A 26,852-nucleotide genomic window follows, 5' to 3' on the forward strand; every position below is an offset into this window, starting at 1 on the left:
CCACTCAATGTGTCTCTTGCACATCGATGTTTCTCTCTCTCCCCCTCCCACTCTATCTGAACAAAAAGTGGAAAAATGTCCTCTGGTGAGGATAAAAAAATAGATAAATAAATAAATAATGAGGACTGCTATACCATTGAGAGCCCAGACTTCGGAGCAGACTCGGTTTCTTTTTTTAAAAATTATTATTATTAATCCTCACCCGAAGATATTTTTTAATTGACTTTTAGAGAGAGAGAGAGAGAGAGAGAGAAACATCAATGTGAGAACGAAACGACGATTGGTTGACTCCCATATACTCTCCAACCAGGATCGAACCTGCAACCTAGGTATGTGCCCTGACCGGGAATTGAATCCACAACCTTTTGGTGTATGGGACGATGCTCCAACCACTTGAACCACCTGGCCAGGGCCAGACTCGAGTTTCAATCCCAGCTCCTCTGGCCGGAGGCTTTGGACAAGTCTCCTGACCTCTCCGCGTAAGTTTCCCGTGGCTGCCCTAAACCCTGACCACAAACTCCATGGCTGAAAACAGCACCCATTCATTCTCTTACTGTCCTACAGGTCAAAAATCCGACACAGTTTTTGCCCTGGCCAGTTTGACTCAGCGCTTAGAGTGTTGGCCCTTGGACCAATGGGTCGTGGGTTCAATTCCAGTCAAGGGCACGTACCTTGGTTGCTTCGTCCCCAGCCCTGGTCAAGGTTGTGCAGGAGGCAACCAGTCGATGTGTCTCTCTCACATCGATGTCTCTCTCCCCCTTTATCTGAAGATAAAAATGGAAAAAACTTTCCTCAGATGAGGATTAAAATAAAAAAATCCAACACGGGTCTCATAGGGCTAAACTCAAGGTGTTGGCTGCCTCCTTCCGGAGGTCTAGGGGAGAACCGCCTCCTTGTCTTTCCACCTTCTAGCGGCTGCCTGCACCCCGTGGCTCTCGGTCCCTCCCTCCATCTCAAAGCCAGGAGGGTTGACCACTCTGGCCTGGCTTCCACAGTCACAGGCTCCCTTCTGCCATCCCCTCTTCCACTGCGAAGGCCCCTCTGATGACACAGGCCCACCTGGGAAATCCAGGATGAGTTCCTCTTCTCAAGCAATTGATTAGCAAATGTAATTCTACCTGCAGCCTTGCCCTGGACAGTTTGGCTCAGCGGTTAGAGCATCGACCTGCGGTCCCGAGAGGCCCGGGTTCAGTTCCCGCTAAGGGCGCGTACCTCGGTTGCAGTTTGTCCCTGGCCCTGGTTGGTCATGTGGGTGGCAGCCACTCGATGTGTCCCTTTCACATCGATGTTTCTCTCTCTCTCTCTCTCTCTCTCTCTCTCTCTCTCTCTTTCTCTCTCTCTCTCTCTCTCTCTCTCTCTCTGTTCCTGTCTCTCCCTCCCACTCTACCAGAACAAAAAAGGAAAAATATCCTCGGGTGAGGATTAAAAAAAAAAAAAAATCTACCTGCAGCCTTAATCCCCTTCCCTGTGTCAGGTGACATCCTTGAGTTCTGGGGGTGAGCATGTGGGCATCCTTGGTGGAGGCCATTATTCTGCCAGCCACACTCTCCGAGCCTGGTTTTGAAGTGACAGAGCTAGTCCCAACATCCCAGGACCATCGGGAGGGCTCCGGGAGATTGCTGACCACGCATGCAGGCCAGGGGCTCAGAAAATGCTGCTTGGATCTGCCCTGAGCGCCAGCAAATACAAAGCTATGTTCCAGGTGCCACTCAGAGCCACCAGGGATGGAAGATGTCACCGTCCCTGCTGCAGAGAGTCTGGCAATGTGACTAGGGCAGTACAACGTCATTGGGGAGGGTTTGCCCTTGAAGAGCAAAACAGAAATGGGAGAGTTTAATTGACCCTGAACTGGGCGGGCAGCTGTTCCACAGAAGAGAAAACTCTGGGTCAGCTGGAAGGCTTCCTATGGGGATAGGAGGGAAGGACAGAAGGGGTGCAGGGGTCTTTCCTAGGTCCTAGGGACCAGGTGGGCATTGCAGGGAAAAACACCGGGTTCCAGGTCCTGTCCTTGGTCTAGCGGGAAAGATGGACCAGTGCCAGTCAGTGACACTATGGTGTGATGGGCACTTTGAGGGAGCAAATCATGGCAAAGTATGAGCACAGGGCGTGGCTTCCAGCCAGTCTTTGAATTGTTAATAAGGTTCTTCCTACACACTAAGTAAGTGATTTACAGGGATAATCTGATTTGCTCCTCAGAGCAGCCCTGTGAGGTTGGAACTCTTACTGACCCCATTTCAAAATGAGGAAACTGCCCTGGCCGGTTTGGCTCAGCGGTTAGAGCACTGGCCCGAGGACCGGAGTCCCGGGTTTAGTTTCCACTGAGGGCACCTACCTTGGTTGCAGTTTGTCCCTGGCCCCAGTTGGGGTCGTGTGGGTGGCAACCACTCGATGTGTCTCTCTCACGTTGATGATTCTCTCACATCGATGATTCTCTCTCTCCCTCCCTCTCTCCCTCCCGCTCTATCTGAAGATAAATGCAAAAATGTCCTTGGGTGAGGATTAAAAAAAATAAATCAATAAATAAAAATGAGGAAACTAAGGCTCAGAGAGGTTAAATACTTGCCTAATATCACACAGCACACACAGTCTTGGGATTTGCATCCAGGCAGTCTAGCTTCTGGGGGAGAAAGGCTGGCTATGGCTAGGACGGGGTCGAAGGTGAGGCAGAGGGGAAGCGTGTGTCTGGAAAATGGGAGATGAGAAACTGGGCCCCTTCGAGGGATCCCCAAGAGTTTGGGCTGGCCAGAACTAAAGTGTGGGTGGGGAGTCGTGGAGGTGGGCAGGGCCACGCCTCACGGAGCTTGGTGGCCATTAGGTGAAGTGTGGACTTGATTGGGAGAGCACTAGGGAGCCAAAGCAGGGTTTCCCCAGGATGCATGGCCGGACTGGCTGAAAGGAAGGGAGGGCAGCCCGATTCTCAGTGCGGGAGGGATGGGCTCTGAGCACCACTAAAAGCCACTTTCTGCAGGGTTGGTGCTAAGGGGAAACCCCGCCCCGCCTGGCTTCCTGGGCCGAGGCCCATTCGGGTTTGTTCCCAGTGCCTGGTCTTTGCAGGATGTGCTGACCGGGCCATTTCCCTTCGCAATGTCCAGTGCTTCCCCTGAATCCCTCCAGCCCTCTGGGCCCAGATCCCCAGACTGATAGTGGGATCCAGCGGGAAGGGTCAGCTCTCTGGCGTTTGACCTGCATCCAGCAGAGATGAAAGTGATTCCTAATTAATAGCCGTAGGACAGATAGTTACCCTGACACAGCTTGCAAGTCATTTAGAGCTTGTCCTCGGGAGGCCAGTCCATAAATGATGCTTAATTGGCTGAGGGGTCTCGCTGGGACACACCAGCTCAGGGACCTGCAAAGTTCAGGTTGGGGGGTGCTGAAAGAGATACCCTGATAAAAGTCTGCCTTTCTTTCCCCAAAACAACAGCTATATTCTCATCTCCACCAGCAGCTCCCAAAAGTGTCACCAGGGTTGGGATCCTGGCACAGTTGCTTTCTGGCTGTGCCCTTGACATTTCCAGGACCTCAGTGCCTCATCTTTAAAATGGACCAATAGCGCCCTGGCCAGTTTGGTTCAGCGGTTAGAGCGTTGGCCCACAGACCCATGAGTCGCAGGTTCAATTCTGGTCAAGGGCAAGTATTTCGGTTGCTATTCATCCCCAACCCTGGTTGGGGTCATGCGGGAGGCAGCCACTCGATGTGTCCCTTTCACTTCCATGTTTCTCTCTCTCTCTTCCTCTCTCTCCCTCCCACTCTATCTGAACAAAAAATGGAAAAAAATGTCCTCGGGTAAGGAAAAAAAAAAAGAAAATGGACCAATGGACCAATAGCTCAGGTCAATAGCCCTTGAGGACATGCCTAAATGCAAGGGTCAAATGGAGGGAAAAAAGGATTTTGGAGTTTTCTGGATTATGGAATTGAGGTGAAGGGGTTGTGGGTTCACTGTAGCACTCGGAGAAGCTTCTGAGTGAACGCTAACTGTGGTGACCGCTGTCCTGGTGACTTTGCCCATAACTCGAATGTGCTTCCACATTGACTGCGTTTGCTCTTCGCCCATGTAGCGTGGGTGTGTGGGCACTTCCTAGTTACCCAGCTGTTACCAGCTGTCTGGGATGCATTGTACAACACAGCAGCACCCAGTGGCCCTGCTGCCCAGGGAAGGGATGGAAGGTTCTGGCCATGGCATGGCATCTGCTCTCTCTGGATGTTGCCATTGAGCGTCCTCTGCATCATCAACCTGGCCGGCCTCCTGGATGGTGACCTGTGAAGTCAGTCACACAGGACCCCGCGCTCAGAAGGGCCCTGCTTATTAATGCCCTGCTGTTGCTGTCTTGAAATTCTCAATCCTTTTGGAACTAGGGGTCCAAAGTTTCATTTTGCTGCGGCCTTGCAAATGATGGGGCTGGTCCTTGTCAGAACCATGCCACACGGGTGGTCAGCTTTTTCCCTTCCAAGGTCCCCGTCATGGGGCATCATCACCAGTTCCACAGAGGAGGCAAGGTGATTTCATTCATTCATTCCCATTCTTACAGACGCCTGACTACCAGGCCAGGCCCTGGGGTGACAGCCTCCATTCTAGGTGTGTACGTGTGTGTCAGGGGAGGGTAACAGACAAGAAACAAACAAATGAATGACTGTAAAAATTTCAGACAGTCCGGCCGGTGTAGCTCAGTGGTTGAGCGTCGACCCATGCACCAAAAGGTCACCAGTTCGATTTCCAGTTAGGGCACATGCCCAGGTTGTGGGCCCGATCCCCAGTGGGGGGCATGCAGGAGGCGGCCAATTGATGTTCTCTCTCTTTCTATTTCTGTCTCTAAAATCAATAAAGAAAAAATATTAATAAAAAAAAAAAGTGAGTCTACCAGAAAATTTAAAAATAAAATTTCAGACACTGACATAATGCTATAAAGACAATAAAACAAGATGACAGGAAGGAGAGGGATTTTAAATATTAACTTCAGTGGAAGGGGAGCTGGTCTTGGCTCTGGTGTTAAGGTGTGCCTGCTGCATTCCTGGGGTGCTCTAGGTTCTCCCAACCCCCACCAGGACCTGAGTTGGTGGGATCCAAGTAGGGGAGCCCCTGTGTGAGGCCCATGGGTTCAGGGAACTATTTACTTATGTGTCTCTATAGCCCGGGCTTTTGGCGGTGAACCCAGAAGGCCAAGTTTGGGAGGCAGGCTGGTGAGGAGAGGGCCTGCCTTGGTTTCTCTGCCCACTGTTCTCAGTGCCGGCCCCGCCCCTGCGGCCCTACGGAGCCCTCAGCCTGGTGAGGTTTTCTTTGCACTTGTGACCTTCCCCACACTAGCATCTGGAGGCCACTTTCGATTCTCCCCACTTCCCCAGAGGGAGATGGTGAAGCCCAGAGATGCCAGGTGACTCATCCAAAAGTCACACAGCAAATCAACTCCAGAGCAGAGTGCTGGCCGGCCTGGCCCCAGCCAGGCTGCTTTCCATTCCCAAGGGCAGTTCAGACGTGGGGCTGCCAAGGGCAGGAGGTTCAGGACCGCTCTGGGAGATCCTTGGAATAACGGGTGACCCCCTGCTTGGTGGAAGGGGGGCTGGCTGGTGGGGACACCCTGGCATCTGCTTACACCTGGAGGAGAGGCCTCCAGAAAGCGGAGTGCAAAGGCAGGCACTTCCCCGATCTGGTGGGCAGAAAGCCCGCGGCTGACCCCAGAAGCCCAGCCCCAGGTCTGAAGGCCCCCTAGGGAGCACAGGACAGGTCCCTGTTGGAGAGGCTGACCCCAGATGGGTGGAGGGAGGCTGCGCTCCAGCTGGGCTGGTGCCCGCCAGGGGGGCGGTGGCGGAGGAGGGCGTCGGGACGGTTCACACCGCGGCCAGCAGACTGGCTGCGTGTTGCAATGTCTGGTGGCGTTTGCAGCATCCTGTCCGTGTGTGCAGCTGGGGTAACCTCAGGCCGGCGCGGAGGAGCGTGTGTGGCTTGCAGGCTGCTCGGCCCAGAGGCTGCTGGCACCTTGCATCTCATTTACAGCTCTGGGTTCAGCCGCAGGTCAGCGGAGCCCGTGACATCACCGCGTTTGTTTACTGCTCTGTTGGAGGGAGGAAGCGAGGGCGGTCCCTGCTGCGAGGGCGGGGGACCCCTCACCCACACCCGTGCCCCGCCCCCAACCCGCCCTGCCATCCCTGTCGGACCCCCCCACCCCCTCCTGGTCCCAACCCCAACCTCCCTTCCCTGTCCACACCCCCAACCCCTGCTCCAACGGCTCCCCTCACCCCTCACCCCTCCCATCCCTTTGGCCCCTCCTTACCCCCTCCTGCCCCTCCCCATCTGCGTCTGGACCCCACCCAGCCTCCTCCCCACCTCTCTACCCCTCCCCCGCCCCACCCCTTTATTCCCTGCACCCCTACCAGACTCCTTGCCCCACCTCCTCCCCATCTACCTACCCTGCCCACCCCTTCCCCATCCGCCAAATGGGATTCCAGCCCAATCCCCACCCAAGACTCCAGCCCTGCCCCGCCCCAGCCCCTCGGGACCCCGCGGCCCCCGCCCTCTGCCCGCCCGGGCCCACTTTTAGAAAGACTTCCTGGAGCCTCCTGCCAGACTCGTTGAGGTTTCGCCCGGCGGCTCCTCCTGCCACCCCCTCACCCCATCATGTGAGCGAGGCTCGCCTCCCTGCGCGGAGCTGAGCAGGCGCCGGCTCCTGACTGTCGGGCAGGGTGGATGGCCGGCCACTTTGTTATTGGAAACTGGCGTGTTTACCAGCGGCGCTAGGTGGGTAGCTGGCCTGCTTGGCGGACATCCAGGCACCTCTGCCTGGGGAGGCTGCCCTGGCCACCTGGAACTGTTTCCTCACCCACCGCCACCTTCCCCTCCCTCTGCTTAAGCCGAGGTTCTGGAAGCTGGAGGATCTTTCTCTTTCTCCAGCACCTGGACCTGCCCAGATCGTCCTTCCCTAGAGAGCGAGGCTGGAGGCTGGGGGCTCGGTACCCTTCTTCCCTGTTCTCAGGCCACACCCTTGGGGGCCTGTTCCTCTGGCAGCCCAACCCTGCGGCCCTGCGGAATCTCTCCTTTTCTGTCACCTCCACCCCAGTGCCCCAGCCCTCCACGGATCACGTCTGACACCTGTCCTCACTGGTCCCTCTCCACTGCCCTGGTTCCACCCCGGTCCACACCTCCAGTTCAGCAGTCAGAACGCGGTCTACTTTTCCTCACTGGGAGTAGAATTCAGAGCCCCAGCCTGTCCCCCTATCGGCTCAGCCACTTGGCTTCCTCGCTCTCCCTCAACACACCAAACTCATTCCCGCCCCAGGGCCTTTGCACTGGCTGGTTCCTTGGCCTGAAATGTCTGCATCGCTGCCTCCTTCACTTTCCTCAAGTCTGCCCAAGTGTTGCCTTATCAGAGGCTTTTCCTGCCCTTGCCTCCATCTGAATACCACTCCTACCCCCCACCAAGCTTCCAGATTTTCCCATGCACTTTTGACCACCTTTATATGTTATATCGTGATTTGTTTGTGTGTTTGTTGTCACCCATTTTCCACATACACACATGGGAAGCAAACTCCAGGAGGGTGGGATGGATTTATTTGCTCCAACACTGCCGTGAGTGAGTGAGTGAGTGAGTGAGGAGACAGGACGGGGGGTGGCGGAGGAGCTTGGCTTTGGAGTCCAGGTTCAAGTGTTGCTTTCAAACTAGCCTGTCTGAGCCTCATGGTCGGCTGGGTCACAGTCCCATTTCTCAGGATGGTAATCAAGATGTGTATCGTGCTGGAGAGGGGTCTGTAGGTGCTGCTGGGCACGCCCACCAGCTCACCTGGCTTCTCCCACAGGTGGCCAGATGGAGGAACTAGGGCAGGGGTCATGGGGCTTCAGCCAGGAACTCTGACCTTGTTTCTCCACCCCCGTATTTTGCCAGGTCTGAAGCAGGCGCAGCCTTGGGCCGGGCCGTGGGCAGTCAATGTTTGTGGAGAGAAACATCAGCCCCTGGGTTTCTGGCTGGAAGTGAGACGTTGTTCTGCTCTCCCTAGACTTTGAGACCCATTTCTCTGGAGGGTGTTCCCAGTGGTCCCAGACCAAAAAGATTCGCAAGAATCCCACCCGGGCATGAGATGGGGACTTAGCCCAGTGGTCACACCTGGTTTCTGAGTACCTACTCTTGGCAGGGGACTGCGGTGTCAGGTTGTGACGGGGGTGCCCTCTGTCCTCGGGGCCAGGAGATGTCCATCACAGGGAGACGTGTGCCCCGGCCACGGGAAGAGCCTGGAAGGCAGGGACACGCACGCGGATGTTTACAGCGGCTCCATTCACAACTGCCAGAACTCGCAACCGAGATGCCCTTCAGTAGGTGAATGGCTAAGTAAACTGCGGAGCAGTCAGACAAAGGGCATTATTCATTCAGTGCTCAAAAGCAATGAGCTCTCAGCCACGAGAGGACACGGAGGACTTAAACGCCTGTGACTGAGTGAGAAGCTGATCTGCCGAGGCTCCGTGCTGTGCGAGCCCAACTCTAAGACGTTCTGGAAAAAGGCAAAATTATGGCGACGATAAAAAGATCGGTGGCTGCCAGGGGTGGTGGGAAGGAGGGATGAGCGGGCAGGACGCAGAGGATGTTCAGGGCAGTGAAACTACTCTGGGTGATACCGCAGTGTGGACACGGGCGGTTGCACACTTGTCCAAACCCCCAGAATGTGCGAGGCCAAGGGTGACCAGCGTGAAGCATGCACTTGGGGGTGACGATGTGGCAGCCGTAGTCCCTCACCTGTAACAAATGTACAGCCTGGTACCGATCGTGCGTGAGGACCCGAAGGATGTGGGAGATCTCTGTCCCTTCTGCTCAGTTTTGCTGTCAACATAAAGGCGCTCTGAAAAATAAACTCTATTCATATAAATTATTTTTATAAAAGCGGGGACAGGGTTAGGAAATGTGTCTGTGGGGGTGGGTGGCATTTTACACGAGGCCTCTCAGGTAGAGACACACCTGAGCAGAACTGATGAGGAAAGAGGACGTGGGACTAGGGCTGCTTGGGGGCTGCTTGGGGGACAGAAGAGTGGGTGCAAAGGCAGGAGAGAAGCGGCCTGGGGGAGGGGTGTGTGAGCGGGAGACAGTCTGCCCTGGAGGGGAACCCTGGGGGCAGACGGCAGGAGGCCTGTGGTGAGCACTGGATTTCACTGGGGTGAAATGGGGAGCCACTGGGAGTCGTGAGCATGGCCACGGTTCCGTTCTAGAAGCATCTCTCTGGCTGGGCAGCGGCTCTGGGGCAAGGGTTGGAGCAGGGGTACCCGTTGGGCTTTCGCTGTGGTCCAGGTGAGGATGGCCCAGCGTGGCAGCCGAGGAGAAGGCGGGAGGTGGTCAGCTCCTGGATTCCAGGGGTCGGGCTGGCAGACCGTAGAGGACGAGAGAAAACCATTCAGGGGGGACAGTCAGTCTCGGGGGGGAGAAAAGAGCTGGGCAGCTGCTGCTCTCACCAGTCCCCCCCGTCAGCCTGTGAGGACCTGGGGATCCCATGCAGCGAATACTTGGGCAGCGGGACCATGCGGCGCCCCAGGGCAGGGCAGCCGTGTTCCTTCTGTCCCTGGGAGGTGGATGCCTCGCCATCCAGCCCTTGTCGTTGGCATGTGCTCAGCGATCCCTGTGCAATGAATGGACATGGCGTCTTATGGGATCACCTTGCTCCTGTAGGTGGAATACAGTGGCCGAGGGCACTGGCTGGGCTGGAGGTTATCTCTGTGGCTCCCAAGTTCCAGCCGGCTGTTGGCAGAGAGGAAGTCTCTGTCCAGCTCCAGGCTGAACACCCTGGCTGATCTGTTTGAGGACCTTCGTAACAGTCCTCTCCAACGGCCAGCCAGCGGTGTCCCCCACATTGTCGGCCGGCTCCGCGGGACAGCTGCCACACACAGCTGCGTGGGGAAGTCCTGCCTGTCGCGAGGGCCGCTCGGCCGCGCAGGGACAGGAGACGGGAATGGCAGACGCACTGCAGCCTGGCAGAGAGGATCAGTAGTTTTTGTCGCCTCTGACTCCCTGGGGTAACGGGTCACTGGTGGGACACCAAGGGCAGGTGCAGACAGAGGCAGGTGGAGTTCGGAAGCCGGGCTCCCAGGAGGAAAGTGGGAGGATCCGGTCAGGGGACGTGTCAGGGTGGCACCCGACCACTGTCATGGATTCTGAAGGACGGTCTTCAGAAGAAGGGCTGGCGTGCGTTGTGCGTGTGTGCGTGTGTGTGTGTGTGTGGGGGGCCTGCACTCAGTGGGCGGGAGCTGGAGGCAGCCTGGGAGAGAATAGCTTCTGCCCCGGAGAGCAAAGGGCTGTGGGGGAAGAGGGGTGGTCTTCAAATGTCATTATGTTTTAGCAACAACGTCTTTGTAGAAACGGCTGTTCTAGAAGCCTAATAAAAATACCACTGCTCTGGACCCTGTCTGCCCAGCCCCCCGGCCTCGGCAGCCCCTAATGCCCTTACTGGAGCCCCCAGAGCTGAGCGCGGAACCCCATCCTACTGAGAAACCCGCTCAGCGGGTGGCCTGCAGCCGCCCCGCAGCTGGGCAGTGTTGATGCCCGTCTCCACCTTCCGGGCCTGGGTGTGGACCGCAGCGGGTCTGCTCAGTCAGGTGGGAGGGCGGGAACAGAGGGGTCTCCAAGAGTCTGCGCTTCGGCCCGTCAAGGCTGCGTCCAGAAGCAGAGGCCCTGGTGGGGGTCCCAGGCATCTGTCCCCCAGTGATTCCAGTTTTGTGGGGGATGGTGGGATCTTCTGTGAGCGGGGGTGGGGGGGTCTAGTCTATTTCTGTCCCTGGGTTAATAATAATAGCTATCCTTTATCATGCCCTTTTTTTTTTTTAATTTGTTTTCTTTATTGATTTTAGAGGAAGGGAGAGGGGGAGAGAGAGAAACATCGATGAGAGAGAACATCGATTGGCTGCCTCCTACATGCCCCCCACTGGGGATCAGACCCACAACCTGGGCATGTGCCCTGACTGGGAATCGAACTGGCCACCTCTTGGTGCATGCATGGGTCGATGCTCAACCACGGAGCCACACCAGCCGGACTATTGTGTCCTTTTTTCCTCCTCCCAAACACCCTTCAAAGTGGGCGCTCCGATCGTAATTGACAGCGCAGCTAAGGAGGTCTCCCAGGTTCCTACGCCTCCCAAGTGGCACATCGGACCGCAGATGGGCAGTCCGGCCCCTGAGCCCGTGTTCAAGGCCACTGTACTCGAGAGGGGTCTCTCTTTGGAAACGGACAGAAGGGAAAGGGGAGAGCTCAGAGTGCAACTTGCACTGCACGTGTTCCTGCGGAGAGCGTCGCGTCCGTGTCTCAGACACCGCCTGCCCGCTCGCGCACATTGCCCCCGCCTCTCGCCGGCACCCTGTCGCCGCGCTAGATGTTCGCCTGCCTGGATTGCCTGCTCGTCCTCATCAGGCCACAGGATAGATTTTTAACATCCTCCTGCTGGAGGTGTGGGTGGACGAGAGCTGTGCACCCTCGAAATGGTGACCTTCCCACCCCCGCCCACCCTGCCGGGGTTTGGGGTCTCTGGTGGGTATTTTTTTTCCTTCTGAGAAGCCAACTCAGCACTGCTCTCGTCCAAAACTAGGGCCCATGGGACAGGAGCTGGCCTGCCAAAGACCTGCCCAGGGACTTGGATCTTTCCAGGGCTGCCAATTATAAACAGATGCTCCTCCAGGGACCCGCCCAGAGACCACCCAGCTCATGTCACTGGTGGAGCTGTGTTCTGCAGCTGAGCCCAGCCCAGCCACAAGGCCAGGCACTAGTGTGAGCCCCTCTGGGCGAGGAAGGCAAGGCTGGGTGGAGAAGAGCCTGTTCTCTGGCCAGCAGATTTTTCTAGAGTCCTCCTGGGGCCGGCGCCATGTGACCTGTCAGCTGAACTTTATGCTGTGCCTGGCCTGGGTGCTGAGGTCACGGGATGAGTAGGACTCCCTGGAGGACCTTGGGGGCAGGGGTGCTCACAAACAGGCCCAGCACACTGGTATCTGTGCACAGCGAAGGTATGAACAAGGGTTTGGGTTGGTGGTGTGAACGTGAATTCCCAGTGACACTGCTCTGCTAATTCTGAGCGGTATGACCTTGGGCAAGTCATTTTACCTGCCTGAGCCTCCCCCATAAAATGGAGACAGTAACCATACCCACATGGGATTGTGAGGATGAAAGCAGAAAACGCATGGATGTACTCAGCATAGCATCTGGCCCACGGCAAGTCCTCCATGGCTGTTAGCCATGGTGTAGGGTTGTAGGGAGGATGGAAGGAGCAGCCAGAGAAGTTTCAGAACTGAAGGGGCATTTAAGCAGGGTTCTGCAGGATGAATAGGAGTCCACAAGTACACAAGTATACTTGGCACTTAAAACAGAGACAAATAGCCTGTGCTGGGCACTAGGTAGGGTCACAGGGAACCCACAATGGGTGAGATTTTGTCCCTGTCTTCCAAGAGACAGGATGTAGACTCAAATGGCAATGAAGGCACACACACGGCCAAGCGCACTGTCAGGAGTGAGCAAACGGTAACTCTGGGGCCCAGCAAGCTCCCTGACTCATAACGCAGCAGTCGGGAGAGAGATGCAGACAGACTGGATGGGAGCCCCGGACAGGCACTGCCAGGGACTGGGGAACAGAGGGGCTTGGACTTGCCTGCTGAGTTGCCTGTATGTAGAACACCTCTTTGGGGACTGATGTGCAGGGAACACTCAGTTCTGCCTTCCTTTCTTAAGAGCGTAAATAATGGTACTTGTCCTTTAGAGACATTTCTCCTTGTACGGACAAGCATAGGAGGCAAATGACAGCCACAACCCCACCCCGAGACGACCCCTGTTCCCATGCAGCCTGTTGACTGCCATTAACCTGTGGAGTTCTGGGAGGGAGGCTGTCCTGTCTGGGTAATGCTGCACATTTTCTCCCGAACGTTAGATCTCTGAGCATTTCCCACGTCGTGAGCGCTCATCATCCTGACGGCGCAGAGGAGGGTGCCTGCGAGGCTGTGCTGAGACACGGAGAGCGGCAGGAGAGCATAATGAGAGCGGTTACTGAGCGCGCAGTGGGTGCCGGCTTCTGCGGGCTCTATCCCTGCAAGACTGCCTGCAGACAGGAATGCCCTTTCTCCTCCTGGGAGAGGGAGTGATGGCGAAAAATCTCCCTTCAAGTCCCAGCTCTGTCACTCAGTTGCTGTGTGACCTCAGACAAGTTGCTTAGCCTCTCTGAGCTTCAGTTTCCTTATTATACAAGGATGTACTGTAGCAGCCCTATAAGTCCCCCAATTTGAATCAAGTTCCCTGTTTGTTCTTTTTTTTTTAATCCTCACCCGAGGATATTTTTACATTTATCTTCAGACACAGTGGGAGGGAGAGAGAGAGAAACATCGATGTGAGAGAGACACATCGACTGGTTGACACCCGCACAACCCCAACCAGGGCTGGGGACGAACCTCAATCGAGGTATGTGCCCTTGGCTGGAATCGAACCCGGGTCTCTTCGGTCCCAGGCTGACGCTCTAACCATTGAGCAACCGGCCAGGGCTCCCTGTTTAGTCTTTGTCCCACTCATGGTAATTTGTGTTCGAGGGTTTTCTCCGTGCTTTGGGTCTCCCTGCGCCGGACACAGGAGGCGGGGCCGCACCTCGTGAGCTCTGCCGGCCACAGTGCCCGGCCCACAGCTGGCCCCCAGCCCAGTCCTGCTGAGCAGATGGACGGGCTGTTGTGGACATGGAACGAGACAAAGCTCGAGAAGGACTGGCTGGGAATGAACACTGGTGTGACGGCCGTGCCCCTTGGGAGCAGAACCCTCAGAGCTCAGACTCTCCCCCAGTGCCTGGGGTTCAGGGGTGCTTCTGTGGAAGACAGAGGCTCTGGGTTTGAATCCTGCCTCCACCACCCACTGAGGGTGACTTTGGGCCTTTATATCCTATAAAAATTAGACAGTAACAGCCTTCAGCTTTGGGACTGTGCAGGGGTTCCAGCTGGCTGTCACCTCTGTGAGGGGGCTCTGAGGGGGAAGGGCAGGAACCATGCCCTTGCTAGGAGGCCCTGGCGGGGCAGGGTGTGAGCCCACCGCCCCGGGAGGCCACAGGTCCGGGCCCACCGCCCCCGGGAGGCCACAGGTCCGGGCCCACCGCCCCCGGGAGGCCACAGGTCCTGGCCCACCGCCCCGGGAGGCCACAGGTCCGGGCCCACCGCCCCCGGGAGGCCACAGGTCCTGGCCCACCGCCCCGGGAGGCCACAGGTCCGGGCCCACCGCCCCGGGAGGCCACAGGTCCGGGCCCACCTCCCCTGGGAGGCCACAGATCTTTGTCCCCTTACCTCCTCCTCTCCAGTCTTAGGCACAGGACAGAAGCTAACCGATTGCCCCAGAGGGGCAGGGAGGCCAGAGGTGTTGAGCTGCCCCGAGGCCTTATTCTATAAACACAGCTCAGGAGGAAATCCTGGGCCACCAACCCTGCCCACCCGCCCTCGTGGTGGGAGCTCGCGCAGAGGCCACGTGGGGTTCCCAGGGCTCGTGAACTGGCCCTCCCACCTGCCTGCCCCACCCTGCCTCCTGCCTGGTTCTAACCCACACCCAACACTGGGTGGGCCTGCTGAGCTGTACCAGCCGGTGTGCTGGTCAGTGACTCTGGGTCCCCAGAGGGGCCGGGGCAGCAGACGAGGAGGGAGAGAGGCCCGGAAGAGGTGGTGGCGACAGCAGCCCCAAACGCTCACTCCACACAGCCCCCTCCCTCACCTTCCCCCACGGTGGACCAGTCCTGGGCCGTGCCGTCGCCATGGAGATACACCAAGTCCTGAGATGGGAACATGCCCATCCCTGGCTCTCAGGGACTCTGAGCATCCACCAAGGGCCTGAGGAAATGCACAGCAGTGTGACAGGCTGCACACACACACACACACAGACCCCGAGACACACGTGCACAGAGACACACACTCACAGACACAGTGAGGCGCACGCATACCCCCTGAGCCTCATTTCCATCTACGACGAACCCTTTGCCCTGCTTCAAGGTTCTCGGGCTCTGGCCTGGCTCCTGACCTTATGGCTCAGCCCCAGGGTCGTTTCGGGGCTCTGGGAAAACTCCCGATCTCACTGGCTCTTGGTCTAAGTAGACTCTGGGTTGAGGGGTCTGAGGCCCTAAACGACTCAGTCAAGGAGGAGGGGATGGTCTCGGCCACACAGAGGCCGTTTCACACCTCCCACCCCATCCTGCCTGTGATGCTGAGCGTCCCTTCATTCGCTCGATACACTGCGCAGGCTGCGCTGGGCACCGGGGTGTAAAAACGAACGAGCCAGAGTCAAGGGCTGTGGGCTCCCAGCCTACTGGGGTCGGGAGGAAGGCGGAAAGCAAAGCTGTCAGGGAGAAGTGGGGCTCCGAGCACAGGCACGGGGAGCCAGTCCCCCAGCCTCCAGGGGTGTCCTCCACAGAGCCTCAGAAGGAAATGGCCAAACCTCAGGGTCCCACCTGGCTGCATCCCCCTCACCTGGAAGGCTTGGGGCCCAGCCTACTCTGCCTCCCTCCCCCCAGCCCAGTGTCCATCTCCAGTTTGTCCTTAGCCACAGGGCTGGGCTGGCCTCCCGGGGCCCTGACTGCCCGTTTCCTGGCCTGACCACACTGGGGCCTTAGACCCCTGCCTTCTTTGCCATACCTGAGAAGTTGGGGGTCCAGGGGAGTTTATCTTGCCCAGCAGCCTCTAGGCTCTCAGTGCCCCTGTTGCCAGAAGCCCATGCACACCTGTTTGTGCCGAGAAGAACCCAGGCTTCCCAGAATGAAGGGCACACATTTGGGCTACTGCCCCAGACCCTCTGGGTGAGCACTGTGCTCCCGGCACCTGGACCCCTGCACCTTCCGACAAGGCCCCGACTTAAGTTTCCCCCTCTGTCAGCTGGTCCAGACATTCTCAGAATCGCCAGAGGCCCCTCTTCCTGCCCCACCAGACTCTAGGGAACTGTGCAAGCCCAGGGTCCTGTTTCCCGTGTGAGCTGGAGGTGGGGTGGGGTTAAGTAGGAACCAGAGCAGGAGAAAGGAGGCCACGGATTACTTTCAGCTCACTCGGACACACTCAAACGATGGATAGATAATGGATGGATGGATGGATGGATGGATGGATGGATGGATGGATGGATGATGGGGTGGGGTGGGTGGGTAGAAGATAGGAATGATGGATGGAGGGGTGGGTAGAAGGAAGAAGGAGGGAGGGATGGATGGATGATGGGGTGGGTAGAAGGAAGAAGGAGGGTTGGGTGGATGGATGGTGGGGTGGGTAGAAGGAAGAAGGAGGGAGGGATGGATGGATGATGGGGTGGGTAGAAGGAAGAAGGAGGGTTGGGTGGATGGATGGTGGGGTGGACAGCAGATAGGAATGAGGGGTGGATGCATAGATGGATGGGAAGGAGGATGGATGGATGGACAGACAGATGGAGTGACAGGGAAGGATGGAAGGAAACTTGGGTGACCATGGCTACAAGGCGAGGGAGGGTCTGGAGGAGTGGGCCTGCCTACACCAAAATGCCTCCCTAGAACAGATATTGTGTCTCATCTCCAAGAAGTCACCCTCCCAGCCTCTGCCGGAGGAGCAGTGCTGGGTCTGTTTTTAGTTCATCAGATAAAGCCTAATTGCCTGATTGCAGTGCGCTTGCCCTGGATGGACCTTTGGGTCAAGGAGAGCCACTGATGGAGTCCTCACTCACAACCCCTTCCTGTGTGTCAAGATAAATGTATCTATTTAACATAAATGAGTTGGGTAACGTGAGTTTTCAAAGTGGGCTTTTCCAGAGATGTTTTAGCGGTTGCAGAAAACACTTTTATTTTCTTTAGAAAACTGTTTCAGAAGTTTTAAAAACTCTAACAAAAAAAAAACACAAAAAATAAAATTCCCTGGAGGCCACCGGCGCCTTCGTGTGTCCCACCAGCTACACCCTGCCAGGCCCTTGCTGCCGACGTGAGTTCTGAGATTTCACGGTAAACAGCTGATAAACGGTTGCCACCGAGAACGGCTTATCGCTGTGACTTTTCTCTATCCTGTATCGCAAAGCAGAATCCAGAGGAGACTGGGTTCCAGCCCCGTGTGATTGCTGCTCCCTCTGCAACCCCCACTCGAAAAGCTTGGCTTTCCCAACACAGCCTTTCTGTTCTGGAGTTGCTTTTAGAGTAAGAAAATGTGGACTTGGACATGTCAGTTATTCCCTGTGCTGGTTTCACACATGGGGCTTTTGGGGTGGGTTTTATTTTTATTTTTTAATTTTTTAATCCTCACCCGAGGACATTTTTCCATTTTTTGTTCAGATAGAGTGGAAGAGAGAGAGTGAAAAAAAACATCAATGTGAAAGGGACACATCGAGTGGCTGCCTCCTGCACGACCGAACCAGAGCCAGAGACAAACTGCAACCGAGGTACGTGCCCTCGGCGGGAACCGAACCCGGGTCCCTCTGGACCACTGGCCGATGCTCTAACCGCTGAGCCAAACCGGCCAGGGCTTGGGTTTTATTTTTAAAGGGGGCATTTCATCGATAGTTTAAAAAAGCAAAAGAAGAAATAAAACTAGGAACCCATTAGACTAATCCCCAGGGAGGCTTTTATCTCTTCCTTTCTCTGACCGTCTCCAGCCCCAGCTGTCCGCCCTGTGCACCAGGCCCGGTCATGAGGTGTCATTCTCGCTGAGGTCAAGGCTGAGAAACAGCCAGGCTTCTCTGCTGGGCCTTTATGGCTGGACATTCATAAATGTTTCCCTCCCCTTTAAGAATCCCTTTTCTGGTCCTGCCTGGGCCACCCCCTGGCGGGATGAATCCCGAGTTTACCTGGGGGTGAGGCCGTTCCTTCTGAGCAGGAGCCTGGCTGCCTGTTCCGGGCCCTCTTCCGAGAGTGACCGAGGGTGACCGCAGCTAGGTGGAGGCTTGGCATACCTCTGTAACCTCACGGCCAGCACCTCCCAGTGCGATTGAACCGGTGGTGTTCACAAACCTGGCTCTAGACCCAACTGGCGGAAAGGCCAGCCTGTTCCTCACTGAGAACATTCTGGAACATTCTGCAGACAGACTCTGCTGTTGCTTCTAACTATGTAGGATAACAGGAACGGGCTGGCAGAGGCGTCCTGCTGGAGAGGATGTCTGAGACCCGTCAGGAACACGGGTCAGAAAGGGGCTCAGAGCCTATTGGTTCACTTCAGAGTGGGCTGTATCCCTTCTAAAAAGTCGTATTGTGATTTTTAATTTTTTTTTCTATATTGATTTCGAGAGAGAGAGGAACGGAGAGGGAGAGAGAGATAGAAACATGGATGAGAGAGAACATCGATTGGCCGCCTCCTGCACGCCCCCCACTGGGGATCAGGCCCTCAACCTGGGCATGTGCCCTGACCGGGAATCGAACCGGCGACCTCTTGGTGCAGGGGTCAACGCCCAACCACCGAGCCACACTGGCCGGGCCGTATTGTTACTCTGCTTTGTGTCCTCTCTTGGGCTGGAATCAGGGAGGCCAGTCCTCGGGCAGATTCCATTAAAGACGGGATTTCTGTGCTAGTTGTTGAATCAGGACGGCTCGCTTTGCGACCACCTGTTCAGTGCTGTTACTCTCTCCTTCCAGATCGTTCTCTGGGGCCGGACTGAGAAATGCCTGAAGGAGACGACCGAGGAGATTCGCCAGCTGGGCACCGAGTGCCACTACTTTATCTGTGACGTGGGCAACCGGGAGGAGGTGTACCAGACGGCCAAAGCCGTCCGGGAGAAGGTCAGTAGCCTGGGAGGGTCCATCCTCAGTGCCGCTGGACACAGGGAATTCTAGCCGAAGAGCACGTTCCCGGGGGGCCTGGGACACGGCGTTGCTACGGCACAGTGGCTGTTTCCAGAGCATCTCCGGGGAGTCTCCCGTGAGGCTGGCCCAGGCCGTGTGTGCGTGTGTGTGGGGGGGGGGGCAGGGCTTCGGGGTACGGGCTGATCACATGACAGAAGGAATCATCTCTTGTCCCCTTTGGGATTTAGACCTTAGGAGTTTCTCTCCTAGACCCTGGGGGCAAATGTCCCATTGCCCTCTGGGAAAATCCTTCTCCTGACTCCAGCCATCTATTTCGACCGAGTGTGTCAGCACAGTCCACCCTGTTAGCTCTCTGGCACATGGTAAATGTCAACAACTTTCATGTATCGATAACCTCACTTATTACAAACATGCTCTGTGTCGGGTATATTGTGCGCCATCAGTGATTTCCGATCCTCAGAACAACTCTGGTCGGGTCATGAGCTCCATCTTACAAATCAAGGCTGATGCTCAGAACGGTGATGTGGCGGCCCAAGGTCACATGGTGGGGATGGGGCCAGGTCCCACCCCGAGGGCGCACTCCACTGGGGCCGCTCTCACCCGCAGGTGGGTGACATCACCATCCTGGTGAACAACGCCGCCGTGGTCCACGGGAAGAGCCTGATGGACAGCGACGACGACGCCCTCCTGAAATCCCAGCACATCAACACCCTGGGCCAGTTCTGGGTAAGGACCGTTCTGCTCCAGACGCAGCCCTGGGCATGACAGTGACACGCTCCTTCCCTCCAGCGTCCCGGGTGTCCTAAGGGGGGTAGGAGAGGCTCCCCGGGGCTTGGGCTCAAGGACAATGTGGCCAGATAAGAGGAAGGACCGGCCCCGGGAGGTGTCTGGACTTCCTGACATATGGACTCCGTACGGGCAGCCCTCGGCCCCTCCTGCCCCAAAAAGTCTCCAGCATCAGGGCAGTGCGTGTGCAGGGTGGTCTGTTCCCCCTGAGAGGGGTCCAGGGGCTTTGGGAGGTGTATCTGCTCCACACTGACCTCCCCGCCCGTCCTCAGACCACCAAGGCCTTCCTGCCGCGCATGCTGGAGCTGCAGAATGGCCACATCGTGTGTCTCAGCTCCGTGCTGGCCCTGTCGGCCATCCCTGGTGCCATCGACTACTGCACCTCCAAAGCCTCGGCCTTCGCCTTCATGGAGAGCCTGACCCTGGGGCTGCTGGACTGTCCGGGCGTCAGCGCCACCACCGTGCTGCCCTTCCACACCAGCACCGAGATGTTCCAGGGCATGAGGGTCAGGTCAGTGAGCAGGGCCCGCCCTTCCCAGCCAAGTCCCGCCCGCAGCTTGGGCCTGGAGAGGGGCTTATTCCGCACAGAGAGCACAGATGGAAAAACATCCCAGACCCTTTATCTCGGCTTCGAGGTCTGGGACCCGACTTTCCATCTCCAAGACAGTGGGATACTGTGGAGGTTTGGGGTCCTGCTTCTCGGGTAAGGGAGTTTCCCCAAAGTCCGGGTGTGTGCCGCGGAATACCACCCGCTCTCGGAGGACACCGAGGGCCGATCCCAGGCCACGGGGATGGACCCAAAACATGTTAAGCAGAAGAACCCAGAGGCAAAGCGTGCATTCCGTGTGGGTCCCTGTGTGCGAGGTTCCAGAACAGGCAAACGGGGCCGCGGTGACAGAGGTCCGGACGGGGGCTGCCCGGGAGGGTGGGGGTGTAGCCTGCCGGGGAGCAGGAGGGACCTGTTCAGGCTGCTAGAAATGTTCTCTACTCCTGACCTGGGCAGTGGTTACATAGGTTACAATCAATCACACTGTGCACTTAAGATGCATGCCTCATTTTGTACGCAAATCATGGGCACCCAGGCTAGTGCATGCTGGCGGCGGCCACGCGTACCCCTTCGCCACGATTGCTGAGCGCGGTGTGGGTGATCAGGAGGAAACTCCGGGCTGGAACCGCTGCTGGACAGCTGTGCAGTCTCGAGCCGCGGTCGTTACCTCTCTGCGCTTCGCGTCGCTCATCCGTGAAATGGTGGAAATCACACTCCTCCGTGGGACGACTGGGAGAATTCAAAGCGACGCGTGTCATGCGTCTAGAGTGAAGCCCGGGGCATGCTCGGTGCTCAGTGACGGACCCCGGCTTTGTGTCCTTATCAACCATCAGCGTCTTCGGAAGCGCATCTGTTCGCACGCTCCCTGGCGGACGCTGACTTCAGTGTGTCACAGGAGTACACGTCTCCACCCTCCTCGCGGGCAAAGGATCACAGATTCTGAATGAGGAGGAGGCGGGATTCGTGACTAGTAACGTTCCGCGTGGCCTTCCCCCCACGAGGTCTTGGTGTGGGTTCTCTTCCGCTGGGCATACAGGAGGTGCTCAGGAGGTGCCTGCTGGGCGCAGCACTGGCCATCACAGAAGTGGGCGGGACACCTGCGCTCGCCCACACCCCTCCAGTCCGCCTTCCAGCAGTTCCTCTCCATCGCTTTAAGACGGAAATTCAGCATTTCCCTCAAGTCCCTTTTCTAGTCGTTCCAAGCGTGGGTCCAAACCGCCTGGGGCCGAGTCCCAGCTCTGCGTCACCTTGGGCACCTCACTTTGCTTTTCTGTGCCTGGGTTTCCTCATCTCTAAGAAGGGGTGCCCCCCACTTCACAGGTTCGATGCCTCTGTGTGTGAATAGCTAGCTTGCTGGCAAGCAGTCAGCTTGGGCAGGGAAGCCCCAGGGCTTGGGAGAGGAGTGGTAAGGGGTGCCTGGCTGAGGGGTACCTCGCCAACTCTCTTTCCTGAAAACAAGAAGAGAAGGAAAAGAGCATCGGCTTCCTCCCAGGGTGGAGCGTGGGAGACAGTGTTTAGGCCTGAATTGCTGAGTTTCGCAGCAGCAGTACCCACCTAGGTGGGCACTGATGTTTGTTCGTTGCCGGATCTGTGTTCCAGCCGCACCAGACGCATTCAGTGGTTCTCAGCCTTCCATACGGCTCCTCGTGCGGCCTGTGGGCGCGACTGCACGGGGGCGGGCCCCCTGGAGACAGACAGGAGACGGACAGACGGGCGGACAGAGGGGCGGTGTCTCGGTTCCTAAGACCATGGGAAATTTGTGTTTTCTGATGGTCTTAGGCGGCCCCTGTGAAAGGGTCGTTTGACCCCCAAAGGGGTTGCAACCCACAGGTTGAGAACCGCTGCTTTAGAAACATCTTTGGCCCTCGGCCGCCCTGTGAGAGACCTTTCATCCCCATTTCACAGACGAGGGAACTGAGGCTCAGAGGCAAAGCGACTTGCCCAAAGCCACGCAGATAGAAATTTGCTGAGTGAGCTTCTCCTAGAGTCTGTGCTGCGCCGGTTGGAGTTAACAGCCCTGTTGGTTCCCCCATCCCACCTGCTGGGAGAGGAGAGGCAGTTTCTCCAGTGGATCGGGCGAGAGGCATCGCTCAGCCTCTCTCAGCTTCTCCTGTGGGGTCTAGCATGAAGCCCTGCAGAACCCATGGAGCTTGGTCTGTGCCTCCTGTCTTCCCTTCCCCCAGTAGCAGGGCTGGCCCACCGAGCACTGGGAAGCCACACTGTCTGCCGCGCCTGTAGGCTTCCAACACCAGTGAGCTGCGCAAACGCGTCCGTCCCCGGAGACCCTGGAGGCGGGCCTTCCGGACGGCAGGGTGTGGGGTCTCAGCGGCACACGGTGACAGCAGTGAAGCCCAGGGCGGGGAATGAGATCCGTGGACTCTCAGAGGCCAACCAAGTCAGCACGGGGGGCCCAAGGGTTGCCCTTTGCTGCGAGTGACATCAGGCCCAGGTGACTCATCACCCTTAATCCTCCTGGTGCCGGAGCAGCTCACAGGCCCTTTGTGGGATTGAGGTCAGAGCCAGCGCTGTGCCTACAGGCCCCAGGGGGGTGGGACAGCCAGTGAGCGAGGGCGGGGGGCAGAGCCTGGGTTTGCACCCCTCGTCCCCCACCCACTCCCAGTGAGCACCTAGCACAGGCCACGCGCTCGGGGAGCGCTGTCCCAACACGGTCTCAGGGCGATGCCTGTGAAGAGGCACGAGAAGCACCTGCATTTGCGTGTCAATCGCGGATTCGGCTGTCGGGCATGGAAAGCGCTGCGTGAAGGTTTCAGTGAGTGAGTGAACCGTGAGGGAGTGAACCTGCGAGGCCGGGAGGGGCCCTCTCTGCAGAGTTCCCGCCTCCAGGCAGGCTAAGCAGGACACACTGGGGGAAGGGCAAGTCCTGTTCGTTCATTCTGCAAGAATTTATTGAGCACCTCTGATGTGCCAGACACAGCACAGGGGGTACAACGGGGAGCAGGACCCACCAGACCGCTGCCCCTGTGGGACTCACTCACAGTCTGATGGCGGAGACGAGCCACTGACAAGGAAACAAGCCCACAGCCAAGGCCACGGTAGATGTGAATGCAGGGGGGTGAGACTGGAGGCCCCTCTGAATGGACCGGCCGAGATGCCTCCCGGAGGAGGAAGCCAGGATGATGGACAGCTGGTCAGAGACCGTGGGACAGGAAAGGGCTGAAGTGATAGGAACCGAAGGACTGGCCAGGAGTGCTGGAGCAGAGGAGGGGAAGAGGGGGCCGGCCGCCCCCCACCACGAGTGAGCAGGACACTAGAGAGCATGGGATCCCCGAAGGGCTGCGGTCCTTGATTCTCCCGGGGAGACTCGGGGCTGGCCATTGGGCGGCAGGGGGAGGGCACGCAGGTCTCGAGTCTCCCAGTCACAGGTCTTCCTGGGGACTCCAGAGGAGTAACCCGGACGTGCCAGCCCCGGAGGTTTGCCGCAGCTGCGGCCTCTCCAGCAGGAACCCTGTGTCTCTTCCTGCGTCCAGGTTCCCCAACCTCTTCCCCCCGCTGAAGCCGGAGACGGTGGCCCGGAGGACAGTGGAGGCTGTGCAGCTGAACCAGGCCCTCCTCCTGCTCCCGTGGACCATGCACGCCCTCGTTATCTTGAAAAGGTACGGGCTGGGGGGACGGAAGCCCTGGGCGCCCCTCCTCCCAGTCGGGCCCTGCTGGGGAGAGGCCTCAGGCTGGAGGAAGGACACCTGCGATCGATTAGTCATGTCTGCTGTGGGCATGGAGCGGAGGAGGGGTGGCCCGGGCACCAAGGGTTTCCTGTCCTTGATTTGGGGCAGCGGTTCTCAAATGTGCGGGTCTCAGGACGCCTTTACAATCTTTTTTTTTTTTTTTTTATCCTCACCCGAGGACATTTTTTCCATTTTTTTTTGTTCAGGTAGAGTGGGAGGGAGAGAGAGGAACAGAGAGAGAGGGAAACATCGATGTGAAAGGGACACATCGAGTGGCTGCCACCCGCACAACCGACCAGGGCCGGGGACAAACTGCAACCGAGGTACACGCCCTTAGCGGGAACCGAACCCGGGTCTCTCAGGACCGCAGGCCGACGCTCTAACCGCTGAGCCAAACCGGCCAGGGCCGCCTTTACAATCTTGAAAATGTTGCGGTGCCCAAAGAGCTGCAGTGTATGTGAGCTGTGTCTACTCCTGCTCACTGCACTAGAAATGAAAACAGAAAACATTTTACAAAATGAATACATTTGTTTATATTTACAACATTGATTCAGGTATAGATATCAATAAAAAAAAATCTATTCCGTGTTAACATAAATGGTGTCTTTGGAAAAGTAAGGACGTCTTCCAAAAAGAGAAAAGAATGCAGTGAGCAGAATGGTATTGCTTTCCTTTTTTGCAAAGCTCTTTATTGTCTCATGTAATTGAAGACAACTGGGTTCTTCTGCTTCTGATTTTAATCTGTGGTTATGCCCCATGTCATGTGGCCCCCAGAGAACTCAACTGTACATTCGCGAGAGGATGAGTGAAAAAGGCGAATAGCATTTTAGTATTATTGTCAAAGTTGTCTGACCCCGCAGACCACTGAAGAAACCTCGGGTACCCCCAAGGGTTCCTGGGCCACACTTTGAGAACCGGTGTTCTAGAGACTAATTGTTGGGCTTGGCCTTCAAGAAGTTTACTCTAATGGGGAAGACGAAGCTGTTGATGCGGAAGGCTCGAGGCTTAGAAATGTCACAGTGCTCGGCAGGTGGGATTTACCAGGGCAGACCGCCTGGGGAGGTGGTCCTCCAGGGTTTTCCCAGCATCGCATTCCCTAGAACTTTCCAGACTGTGGGCCGTAAACCCTTCCCATCGGAGCCCCACATGCAGGGGCCGCTCCATCCACCTAGGCAGTGTTCATGGGCCGTGGACTCTGGCTCCTCTGGGCCCCCTACCACCTCTGGCCTGCACCCCCTGGCTGGCCGAGCCCCTCTGCCCTGGAAGCCTTTCCGAATTCCCTTTATCAGGTCCCCACTCCTGGGAAACCAGGCTCCCCTCTGGCTGTATGTCCCGTGGGCTCTAATTGTGGGCACAGAAACCTCCTAGCAGAGGGGACTCGTCAGCAGGCCTTTCTCAGACTCAAAGCCCTTGCAGAGCAGTGGGTCAGGGGCTGAGGGCACTTGAGGGCGTTGCTCTGAGGTGCTCCTTGGCTGCCTTCATGGGCCCCTAGAGGGCAGGACTCAGGTCCTCACCCAAGTCAGGCTGCCACCTTCCGCCCCAGGGAAAGGTGGTTTTTCTAGGAAAAGCTAGTTTGCCTAGCACACCTTAGTGTTCTCACAGTAAGCCCCAGCCTACCTTTTCTGTTCTACCCCCTGCTACTTTCCCACGGGACGCAGAGGCCACATCCCCCCCGTTCCCTGCTCTATAACCCCTCTTCACCTTCCCCAAGAGAAATCTCCACAGGCTCAACTTCATTGCCACCACCTCCAGGAAGTCTTCCAGATTGCTCTCACGAGAAGGGGGCCTTTCCCATCTTGCACCCAGAGTGGGCCTGGGCCCTTCAGTTTAATTCAACAAAGGGACTGAGGCCCTCTCATGCTGGGCCCTGTGCAGGGACCAGAGTCAGAGGTCAAATATCTGACACGAGATCCCCCGTGGGATTGACACGTAAACAGTGAGGACAGCACCGGAGCTTGTTGGGGGAAACACGGACTGTGGGGAGCCCAAGGAGAGCCTGGACGTGAGTGAGGAGTTTCCCGGGAGGAGGTGACACCCAGGACATAAGCCCCAGCCCCAGCCCCACACAGTAAATATTTGTTGAATAAGTGGCATTTGGAGTTACTTGATCTCCGAGATACCTGTGGGCCCTAAAATGCGAAGAATGTGGCTTTGAAAGCTGATGTCTGCCACCCACCCTTCGCCTTGTAAACAGCCGCTCATCCACTTGCTTGAAAGCCCTTCCTCCGTGGAGGGGTGAGCAGGGGTGTCTCGTGGGCTCGAGAGAGGGGTGGGCTTAGGGACATCGCTCTACTACGCCACCTGGTGTGGCCACTAGCGACCCAGCTGCTGGTCCCCTGCCCCACTGACCGACCATCTTTTCTTCTCCCTCCTCGCTGCCCCCAGCATCCTCCCACAGGCTGCCCTCGAGGAGATCCACAGATTCTCAGGAACCTACACCTGTATGAACACTTTCAAAGGGCGGACATAAGGGCTGGACACTGACACGCCTGAAAGCCACAGAGCCTGCGGGGGCCACGGCGTCTGGGCACACACCCACGCGCCTACCCCTCGGCCCACTTCTGCTGGGTGAGCAGGACAGCTCCTCTCCTGGGGAAGAATCCGGCTGCCCCCAGGCCAGCCCCAGGACCTTTGCACAGGACTGATAGGCATAACTCGGACCCTCCTTGGGAGGCAAGAAACCAGCCAGCAGTCACCTTGACACTTTTGTACATTTCTAATTCTGTAGAGTTTATTGTTAAATTGCTTCTCAAGTCTAACCAGCTTCAGCAGTGTGCAAAGATGATTTCCGGGCTCCTTCCCCTCCAAAACCCACTCATCCTCAGCTTCTGCAACCTGGTTGAACGGCAGGAATGAAAAATAAAGAAATGGCTTTTGCGAGTTCTTTTGTTGACATCCTTGGCCCCTGGTCCTTGGTGGGCAGGGGGGAGACCGGTCCCAACCACAACCCCCCCCCTTTGAGAAAGAACGGGTCCGCGCGGGGTCCCCGGCTGGCAGGCGAGAAATGGGCGAGAAAGGAGCAGAGATGGGAGAGAAAGCGGAGCCCAGGCCTGGGTGTGCACGGTCTCTGCTGGCGGCCAGGCCCCTCCCAACAGCCAGGGGTTAGGGGCACTTTGCCTCCCCACCCACTTCCCTAATGGCCACGACCTGGACTGCG

At 57.2% G+C, this 26,852-nt stretch overlaps 1 protein-coding gene across 1 annotated transcript in view; it reads left to right on the forward strand.

Annotated features, from left to right (window-relative positions):
• Window positions 1-26,572, forward strand: part of DHRS3 (dehydrogenase/reductase 3) — a 41,014-nt gene extending 14,442 nt beyond the window's left edge. The window contains exons 2-6 of the mRNA XM_036257393.1: window positions 18,512-18,655; window positions 19,286-19,405; window positions 19,738-19,976; window positions 23,501-23,626; window positions 26,081-26,572. Coding sequence (XP_036113286.1) covers window positions 18,512-18,655; window positions 19,286-19,405; window positions 19,738-19,976; window positions 23,501-23,626; window positions 26,081-26,165 — 714 coding nt within the window. The 3' untranslated portion in view covers window positions 26,166-26,572. The remainder of the gene's footprint in view (window positions 1-18,511; window positions 18,656-19,285; window positions 19,406-19,737; window positions 19,977-23,500; window positions 23,627-26,080) is intronic.
• Window positions 26,573-26,852: the final 280 nt, after the last annotated feature.

This window comes from Molossus molossus, unplaced genomic scaffold (genome assembly GCF_014108415.1).
Source record: "Molossus molossus isolate mMolMol1 unplaced genomic scaffold, mMolMol1.p scaffold_m16_p_12, whole genome shotgun sequence".
NCBI lineage: Eukaryota > Metazoa > Chordata > Mammalia > Chiroptera > Molossidae > Molossus > Molossus molossus.